Source organism: Pteropus alecto, unplaced genomic scaffold (genome assembly GCF_000325575.1).
Source record: "Pteropus alecto unplaced genomic scaffold, ASM32557v1 scaffold88, whole genome shotgun sequence".
NCBI lineage: Eukaryota > Metazoa > Chordata > Mammalia > Chiroptera > Pteropodidae > Pteropus > Pteropus alecto.
The window spans coordinates 12,201,652-12,211,898 of NW_006494611.1; the positions used below are offsets into that span (position 1 = coordinate 12,201,652).

At 43.5% G+C, this 10,247-nt stretch overlaps 1 protein-coding gene across 1 annotated transcript in view; it reads left to right on the forward strand.

Moving 5' to 3' along the window:
- The first annotated feature begins 1,395 nt into the window (after nt 1–1,395).
- OPALIN (oligodendrocytic myelin paranodal and inner loop protein) overlaps nt 1,396–10,247 on the forward strand; it is a 10,676-nt gene continuing 1,824 nt past the window's right edge. Inside the window, exons 1-4 of the mRNA XM_006925921.1 lie at nt 1,396–1,488; nt 3,979–4,014; nt 7,468–7,503; nt 8,722–8,841. Coding sequence (XP_006925983.1) covers nt 1,486–1,488; nt 3,979–4,014; nt 7,468–7,503; nt 8,722–8,841 — 195 coding nt within the window. The 5' untranslated portion in view covers nt 1,396–1,485. The remainder of the gene's footprint in view (nt 1,489–3,978; nt 4,015–7,467; nt 7,504–8,721; nt 8,842–10,247) is intronic.

The window sequence follows — 10,247 nt, forward strand, 5'->3', positions numbered from 1 at the left end:
ACTTTCATTGCCTCTGCCTCCATGATAAGTCACAGACCCATTCGCACTGCTCATCGTCCCCACTGTCCCATCCTAGGGCAGCCACCATCATCTCTCACTCGGCCTCTGCTAACCAGTCTCCGGGTTAACACTCTCATCCCTTATAATCCAGGATCCACAGAGAAGCCAGGTGAACTTGGTCAACAATCAGTTAGATCGGGCTCCCCCTCCCACTTAAAACCCTTGAAAGGCTTCCCACTGCTCTCCAATAGAAATCTTACTGTGCCCTGCCACGCTCACATTATAGGTCCCTAACTTACTCTGTCCTTAACCCCTTCTGGGGTCTCTCCCTAGTTTTCCCTTCTCCAGGTACAAGGGTGCCTGCTTCAGCCCCCAGGCTTTGAGTTTGCTCTTCCCTCTGCCTGAGACCCTCTCCTCATCTTTCGCACACAGCTTAAATGTCACCTCTCTGGACAGCTACAGCGACTGCCTCCAGGTCGCCCTGCTCACTCTTCCCTTCCCCCGTTTGCTCCTCCACAGTGGTTTCACCTGTTCTGATTGTCGTCTGCCTGCTCTTGCTGGTACATTCCCCACGAGGTGAGGCTTCAGTGGTCTTCATCACCAATGCTGAGAACAGCGCCCAGAGTAATGCTCAGCAGATAGAAGATGTCAGGAAGACTTGTTGAATAAGTGAAGGAACGTACTAATTTAAATGATCGAATTCATTGGTCTAATTCTGTTTTTTGGTGGCATGGGACTCCAACTTCTTCACTGTTTCAAAGAAGCAAACTCTTCACAGAAATCTCATAAGATATAAAAGGCAGTCCATGTCTGCTAGCTTCTTCCAGCCTCCTCCAGCTCTAGGAGAGTCCACACTCAAAGCATGAGAACAGAAAAGGGGCAAGGCCAAACTCAGCACCAGGCAGCTCATCCACCAGGGAGTGTGTTCGCTGTGGCAGCTACAGCCTTGCCTCAAACACAGATCAGGTTCCAACAGCCATCTCCCAGGCGTCCTCTGCAGTGATGCTGGTAACATGTGACTCTGTCATTGCTGGGACCATGGTCAACACTGAGGCTTGGCAGCTGAGGAAGGAACAGCCAGCCTCAGCCTGTTTAACCCATTGTTTCTAAAGAGCTTCCAGCTGCAGGAGCCTCCACACTCTCGGGCCAGCTGTGGGTTCTTTGTTGCGTTGAAGGAGCAACTGAAAAAGGGGCCTGAAAAGTAAGGAGGACAGGAAATAAAGGCAAAGAGGGTGGACGACCTGGGCCGTACACAGTGGCCATGGAGCAGGAGACCATCTTCCCCGAGGGATGAGCCGAGGACTTGGCTACTCCCCTGACCATAAATGGCTTGGCCAGGGCTCTCTTGGAGCCACCTCTTACCCTGTCACCCTTGCTCTCCCAGCTGGATGTTTCTACAAATGTGAGAGACAAGCCAATATCTCCAGCGAGAAAGGAGCTTTGCCAACGGCAGTGTTTGGAGAAGGCTCTTTGGAGGGTGTCGGAATGGTAAGTGAGAGCAGAACTAGCCTCTCTTCTCAGCCTGACCTTCGTCCTCTCTATAGAAACAACTCCCAAGCTTTTAAAGCTCACGTCTCCTAATTCTAATATAACTGTATCTTTGGTACAGTGAATTCAAGGGACTTGGTTTTAAATGATGTACGTATATGAAAAATACTAACAATTAAAAAAATTCTTGTTAAATATTTGCTGATCTCATCTTTTATTTTAACATTAAGGTTTGGTTTCTAACACCCTCACGCAGTAGATGCTTCAGCTACATTCATTTCCCACTTGAAGCGGTGGGTCTGGTCACTGCCTTTATTCTTACTGTTCAGTCTGCCCTTTGCTATCTGTTTAGCAACCTAGATATTCATAAGTTGCATCGGAAACATTCCACCTTTTTTAAAATTGACTTGTGATAGAAATTTGGTTGCGATTCAATCAAATGAGGTTTGCTAAGTTAGAAGGGAAAACAGAAGAGGCTTCCGTGATTCCTTTAAGAAAGAGATTATTTAAAGGAGTGGATTTCAGGCTTTGGAGTTAGGAAGATCTATGACCAGCCTCTACCACTTAGCAGCTGGTGACCTTCAGGAACCTGTCTGGGTCGGTCCCCTTGCCCAGGGTGTAGGGAGAGAGCACTCCCCTCATGGGGAGGTTATGAGTGCAGTGTCTGACATACAGCACACCCTCGAGAGCAGTGGGTAATTATCCCATCTTTCCCTCCTTTCCCTTACAAAGAGCCAACTTACAACAAGTGACGTTTAGCCACTGAGATCCTAAAGCGCCATCGGAACCATTATGTAGATATTACTGTGCTTAGACTAACAATGCTATATTTTAGCAATGTGTATTGTACCTAATTCCAGTACTTTGAATATTGTCGATCCATGTGTGTGGTTCCATCCAACAAGAATTCCCTGAGCATCGTTCTGTGCTGGTCAGGTCTTGAAGAATATGACATCGTGTGAACCTTCACACAGCTAGAGTGTTTTACAGTTTGGACAGAGCTGCTACAGATGTTATTTCCTTTGGGCTCATCCAGTGAGATGGGCAGGGCAAGTTAATCAATCCCTATTTTGAGGATGGAAAACCTGAACCTGGGAGAATAGATTCGTTGTCAGGAAAGAGCAGAGAGTTTGTGCCACGTTTGCAAGGCTACACAGCTACTAAGTGACTGAGTCTGGATTTGAATCCAAATGAGATAACTCCAAACCCAGGGTTGCCTCACCCCTCCCAGCTGCTTCTCTAAAGAACACTGTGTCAGATTCTTCTGCGCCCAAATTTACGTGATGTTTTTCTCTCCATGAGAGCACTGTAGTGTTTCTAAAAATATAAATGTATTTCTGAAATTGGCCAAAATCTCCGTCATCCAAATATCGATAAACAGCACTTGCAATGGCTTGCTTGTCGCTGTCCGTCCCTTCTGCTGTTCCTCCAAAGGCAGCTTTGTCTTGGGCCTGTTGACATCAGTACCCAGTACTCGCTGATGAGATAAAGCTCTGGGCAGCTGTATTCAATGCCGTGACCAGCAAGTGTGGGCTTGGTTGGTGTTAGCATGAAGGGCAGTGCTTGGGTCCCCTGAGCAGGAAGAACCTAACCTACGATGATGGCCCACTTGCTCTAACGTTGTCCTAGAAAAATGTCTGTCTTGGTCTTGGTAAAAAATGATAGCAGAAAGACTGGCATCATTGAGCCCTAACTGCAGTGACAGGTGGGGCCGGGGAGGAGGAAGGAGCCAGTAGAGGCCCTTGGTAGGGACAGACCCTGATATGTGGGCACCGGGATAGACTAACAATTTGGTGCCCCGTCGAGCCCACGATCTTTAAATATTGACTCCATATTTGGAGGAGAGGTGAGGCTGGGTGCTGAGCGAGGAGAGGGTAGAGAAGGGCTAGCTTTTCTTCTGTGGTCCTGACTAGCTCAGCTCCAGCTCAGAACCTCTGCCTTGGACTCAGCAAAAACATAGGCCTTGTCTTCCTCAGATTCTCCCTCCTGGGAAGGGGTTTTAAGAAGCAGGTTTCTTGTTGGAGCATGCCCCTTGGGGATCTTTCTATCCCAAGCAGGAAGTACCAAGTACATCTAAATTCACACAGTTTCCTCCCTAAAAGTTCCTGGGTGGGGTGGGGGTGGTGGGGGGCAAAAAAAAAAAAATCGTTAGCACTTTGCTGAATTTCTTGTAATGTTTTTGCTACGCTTGTGGATCGGGATCCTGCAGGCAATGGCACTGCTGGCTAGCCCTTAGTCTGGGCCTTGTCTAGGACCTGGGAGAGGAGAGGGGGCAAGACTGACTCAGCGCTGAGGGAGGAACCAATGACCTCAGGCTCCTCCGTTCCTCTGCCCTCTTTGGGGGCCAAGTTTAGAAGCGGACATTGGGGCTGACAGCCTGTGAGACAAGTAAGTTCTCTTGGAGTCTGCCAGGATCAGTGACATTAATGGAGGAGTCAGGAGCCTGGCTGACCATTCTCGGGAGTTTTCATGTTTTCTTCTTTTTTGTAGAGTTTTTCACTAAACTTCACACTGCCGGCCAATACGGTAAGTACAGCAGTCCTCACTCACCAGGTAAGTCAGAAGACATCAATGCACACCTTATCCTAGGCCTCCAAAACGCCGTCACATCAACCTCATGTAGAGTGATAAGGTACACAGTTCTTCGAAGGCACTTATAAAGAGTTGGAGGACGCTGAGAGAAATGTTTTCAATTATGAAAACTACAAATATACACGTTGTAAAGGAAAACAATAAAAAAGAAAAATAAAAGACCCACTCAAATTCCCATCAGCAGAAAATATCACTCCCTTCAGTCCTGTCTGAGTAGATTTTGACGTTGGTTGTCTTTGTACCATTGTGTCTGACTCTACCTATAATTTTACATGTAGTGTTTTCCATCAGCTGTTATAACCATAACTGAGGATGGCCAAGTGATACTTCTTCAAGTGAATTATTTTCCTAATTGCTTAATCACAGTTAGGAATAATTTTGTGATAAACACAGGTATAGGCCAATCTTTATCTGCCCTTAAGATGATTTCCTTAGTATATAGTCTAGAAGGGGAATTTTTGGTCAACAAGAATGAACGTTTTGGGGCTCTTGATTATGAGATTTAGCTGCAAGTAAGAATAAAAATTTCAGTTGATATTGGCATATAGTTTCAATCCAGAACTGATCTTTTATCATCGTTCCATTTAGCTGCAAGTAAGAATAAAAATTTTAGTTTCAATCCAGAACTGATCTTTTATCATCGTTCTCACGCTGTGGAGAGAGGAAACAGCCAGGGCTGGTTTTTGACCAGTAGTGCTACTGTGGTTGAACTGGGCATTGTCCCGGCCCAGTTTTTGTGAGTTTGGCTGTGCCAAATGTTTCTGATAATTTATATGGTTATTTAAAGAGAATAAGCTGAGTTTATCTGGTAAGAGGAAACATAGCCAGGGCTCATGTTTACTGTAACGTGGGGGCATGGTTCTGGAGAGCCGCAGGGAAGTAGAACCTTGTGACTCACTGCCCGCCTTCTGGTGCCCACTGCTGGCTGCTCTGGACATCTGTCCCCTGACTCCTCTGGCCCCCACTCCACCCACCTGGTAGGGCCCTTCCTTCTGAACCTCCCTGGCTCACTCTGCTTCCTGCTTTAGTTCTGCCTGTTGTCTGCAGACAAATTCCGCTATCCTTTAACTATTAAAATCTTTTAATATGGTCACTGCTGGAACCTTCCCCCTGGCTGCTCGAATTTAGCAAGTCTGTAGAGCCCCTGGGTTGTGCCTTATCCTGCCTTGGCCTACCCTATGAAGAGAATTCAGAAGTAAGAAGCCATTGCTTGGGCAACAGAGGTGAGTGAGGTGAGAGAAAGGTCCTTATGATGCTAGTTGTCACCTTTTGCAGTACCTCCTTTGTTAGCAGCCCTGAGAACCGTCCCTTCCTCCCTTTGAACTTGTGTAGGTTGATCAACCATCCTGGTCTGCCTGGGACTGTCTGGTTTTAGCACTGAATGTGCTACAACCTAGGCAATCTCTGGAAAACAAGGACAGTTGGTCACCCTACCTGGCGGTTAGGTTTCCACCACATAAACCTTCCCTTTTGGTGCAGCCGAATGCCAGTGCACTGGGAGGTGGGGAGAGAAGTGGCTACAAGCTCATCAGAGCCTCTGCGAGGAGTTGGAAACAGGACCAGATATGCAAGACGGTCCCTGGCAGGCCATATGGAACTGTCAAGTACAAAACTTGAGTTAAGGTGCCGCATTTGGTCATGGAAGACAGTGTAGCACAATGGATAAGACCTTGGACTCTGGAACCAGACTACTTGGCATCTGCCACTCAGGGCTGTGTGACTTCACACGAGTTACTTCACTGCTCTGTGCCTCTTCTCATCTGTAAAAATGGGGATTATAATCCTGCTTCACTGGCTGTTGTGAAGAATAAATGAGCCAATACAGGAAAATTACTTCAATAGCCTGGCACATAGTAAGTACTCCATAATCATTAGCTGGTACAATTAGCAGGTGTTCATGAGGGCAGGAAAATTCATCTTGAGAGAGGAAGAAGAAAGCAAATATACAAAGCAGAGTATAAGTGAAAGGCCGAGAGATGGAGAGATTCCCAGAAGGGATGGCTTTGGTCCTGGCAAGTTCCTAGTCCCTAGCTCTGGTCCCTGGAGAAACTAGATTCCCACCACTCTGAGGCTCCATGAAGCATCCCCGAATCCTTAGAGTTAACTCCTGTTTGGGGGATCAGAGCCAGCCCCTGTAAATTTGTGTAACCTGAAGATAGAACATCTTACCTGAAAAGATATTCAACTCTTACCACAACCCAGAGAAACTGAACGCTTTAGGCAAATGCAGCATTAAGGTAATATAGTAGTGTCGGGGATTAGGTTGTATTTAGATAAAACTGTAACCATTTAAGTACCAAGTGTTAATACTTCCTTTATAGCATTTCTCCTTTGGTGGGAGCTCTCTGGGAAAGAGGCCTAGGCTTGGAACACTCAAATTCAAGTTAGATTTATGGTTATCTGAGGAACCTTGGACAAAAGCCCATAAATTCTCTGAGATCTAGTTCCTTTTTTTCTTCTTTTTGTCAGTAGACAATAATTGTCAAAAGCTTAAGTCCCAGGGACTCAAATGTACTCACGGAGGTTGATGATAACATTAAATTAATAATAGGTCTGCACAGAGCTTTGCCAAGTTTAAAGGGATGACAAAAGCTTATACTCTGGTGCTCATAACAGCTCTAGGAATAGGTTCTAACGTCCTTATTTTATAGATGAAGAAATGAGGACCCTTAACCTGTGAGTCAGGACATCGCCGTTCCACTTCAGGCAGCGAGCCCAGGACCTACACTCAACCCCACATCACACCACTTACCATAGTTTACATGGGCTAGTTGCAAATGCATAATAAATCACTACTCTGAGATTTACTGATCCAGGTAAGGTCACCTGAAATAGCTCAAAAATGGTGTGATCCAGTGGCCCTTCTTAAGTGGAGATGTGAAACAGAAACATGCAGTGTATCCATTCAATGTGGAATTACCCCAGGAACATGCATGGTTCACAACTGCAGATCCCCCCAAAGCCATTTGCTTCGTTGCATGTTTGAAAATAATACAGGATAATTAAAGAGCCTCGCTTCCGCCTGTCTTTATATTTTTTTCCCTCTAGCAGGTAGGCTCAAAGAGTGCTGAGAAGGATGTGGGTACTAGCTAGGGACAGGAGAAAGCCTCTTCGAGTTGCAAAAAGGTGTTATGGCAAGTCCACGGGGGTGAAAAACAAAGACCTCAGCTGAGTTTCTGAATTCTCTCTCCTCATAACCAAATTTCATTCCTTATTGAGGAAGCAATCAAGTAAGGTTCCATTGGGCAATTGTCATTTATTGTTTTTAATAGAATGTTTAGCAAAGGGGTGAACTTTAGGCATATAGCTTCACCTTTGACTGTCTTATATAATATGCATTACGTAGATTTTTTTTTTTCTTAAGATGTATGTTCTTTTTCCACACAGACTTCCTCTCCAGTTGTTACAGGTGGGAAAGAAGCAGTAAGTACGCTACTTAAATTTTGGAGCCTTGGTTTGGTCATTTATAAAATGAGATTAACAATGCTCTACCCATCTCATGCATTTGTTCTGAGGATTAGGTAAAGTTTGATGTGTGAACTGTCACCAAACACAGAATCTGGCTCAACTATAATTCTTATGACCATCTCAGCTCAAAAGTGGGGAGAGCGTACAAAATCGCAGATGGGTTTCACAAAGTGTTGAGCAAAAGAAGCTAGACACAAAAAGAGTATGGCAGGTCCTGGAATAAGGTCGTTTAGTTGAATGTTGTTTCATTTTGACATTGATGAGATGCTATAAGAACTCTTGTTTATGTTAATTAGTCCATGGTAAAATTGGTTTCATTATACATTATTTCTCCAAAGTTCCAAGAACCTATTGACACCGTTAAGTGAGGACTAACTGTCTTAACATACTTGCTGTGTGCATCTAGATGATGTTGAAAAACAGACAAAACTAATCTACAAGGATAGATCTCTGGATCGTGGTTATACATGGGGTGACTGGAAGGGAGCATGAGGGGCCTTTCTTGGGTGTTGGCAATGTTCTGTTTCCTCATTTGGGTGCTGGTTACATGGATGGATTCATCATGTGAAAAGTCATCAAGCTGTATATTCATGATCTATATACTTTATGTTATATATGAGAATTATACACTTATAGCTAATTTGCAGATTATCTTGGATATTCCAGATAATCTGCAAATCCGAAGATTTATGTGGCTACAAGTATGACTATTTCCGCTCAGATAAAAGTAATAACGGGAATTTGAAAATTAATTAATGCATTTAGTGTAAATAAATTTTTTTTAAATTCACATCAAAATAGCGTGGGATGTAATAAAACATTTTACTTTTTGCCAAATTGATAGGTAAATATGGTATCCAATTGTTGCTTAGAATTGTATCTCAGCTTTTTCGATGTCGATGAGACATTCGTATTTCTGTTCTTAGGAATGGACTGTTCATATCCTTTGCCCATTTTTCTACTAGATTATCACCTTTTTCCAATCGATTTAAACTATATAAATTAAATACTATGAAAATGAGTCATTTCTAATGTACACTGCATTTTTCACAGTACTTCATTACCCTTTTGATTTTGTATATAGGGTCTCTGAGATTTTTGTTTTGTTTTATTTTTAATCAATCAAATTTTTTCTTCTTGTGGAAGCTGACTCTGCTTTTCTCTCTGTGCCAGGACTGTGGGCCCTCTCTTGGATTAGCCGCAGGTATCCCGTCCCTGGTGGCCACAGCACTGCTGGTGGCTTTACTATGGACTCTGATTCACCGAAGAAGAGGCAGCACTGAGTCCACTGAGGTGATTAGCAGCTTCTTTGGGTCTGGATGTGCTGGCAGGAATATTTCAGTGAACTGGCTTTTGGGCAAAAAGTGTCAGGATTTGTGTCTGTTTTCTGAGGACAAGATAGTGGAGATCCCTATGCCTCAATTTCTAGCTCAGATTCATGACATTATGCTCTAGGCAGAGCTGATTTGTCATATACAACCTCGGCTCACTTGAGGAAATCCATGATAACAAGGATGATATTTAGGGTGGCAAAAAGTAGCAGTGAGGAGGGGTGTTGCCACGGCAAATGCATGTCTATGCAGTGGGCGTGTTTTCTAAAGTCAAAAAACAAAAGGGCACAAGCTTCATAAAGAGGATGGAGATAATCTTAGGAAAGATAGGAGACAAAAGATGCTAAGGTATGGATGGTAGGAATATGGCCAGAGGATGTGGCTTTATTTGTCTTTGCTCTTTTCCCACATCTGAACACACATCAGTCATAAGGGACGCTACCAACATCCACACCTTTCCAAATGCCAGATTGGTCTGGGGACCATGCTCAGAATTCAGCCAGGCCAATATCCAGCGAGGTTCTATAGTTGTGATACAACTGTGTTGTGTGGACTCTGGGTTCTAATTCCATCCTCTATTTATGAACATTCTTGGTGTTCTCACACTGGTGAACACTCACGGGGAGATAGAAACCAAGGCTCTAACCTTGGCTCTGACACTCAACGATTTCTGTGATCCTGGACCAGTGACTTAACGTTTTCTGTGCCTTGATTAGTTCAACTTAATAGGAGTCATAAAAACTACTCTCCGTATTTTAAGAGGTAAAGGATGAAATGAGATCATGGATGTAAAAATGTGTCAATAAGCTATAAACTTTGAACACATTAAGAAGTATTGTGGTTGCTGGTGGTGTTATTTTAAAATCATCTGGGAAGATACCAGTCACCAAAACCAATTAAATCATTATTACTGGATGATAGAGATGTGGCACTAGTCTTTAAAAAAACACAATATTTTATTATGAATAATTTTAAACAAATATTAAAGTAGAGAGAATAGTATAATGAATCTAATTATCAACTCACGGCTAATTGTATTTCATCTTTACTTCCACTCACTTCTCCACACTGTCGATCCTGGATTATTTTTGAAGTAATTCACAATAGTATTTCTTGTTTATGTTTTGGAAGGGGTGAATTATTTTTGCTTGCTTATTTTGGTTTGTTTTTAAAGTTCTCTGGTGATTGTAATATGCACCCAGGTTGAAGAACCAGTGGTTTTAATCATGGTCATGGGCAAATGCTGTGACCCTTCATGTCTTCTTTCTTTCTATCTATCTGTCTATCTATCTATCTACCTATCTATGTATCTATGTATCTATCTATCTATCTATCTATCTATCTATCTATCTAGTATTTATTTATTTG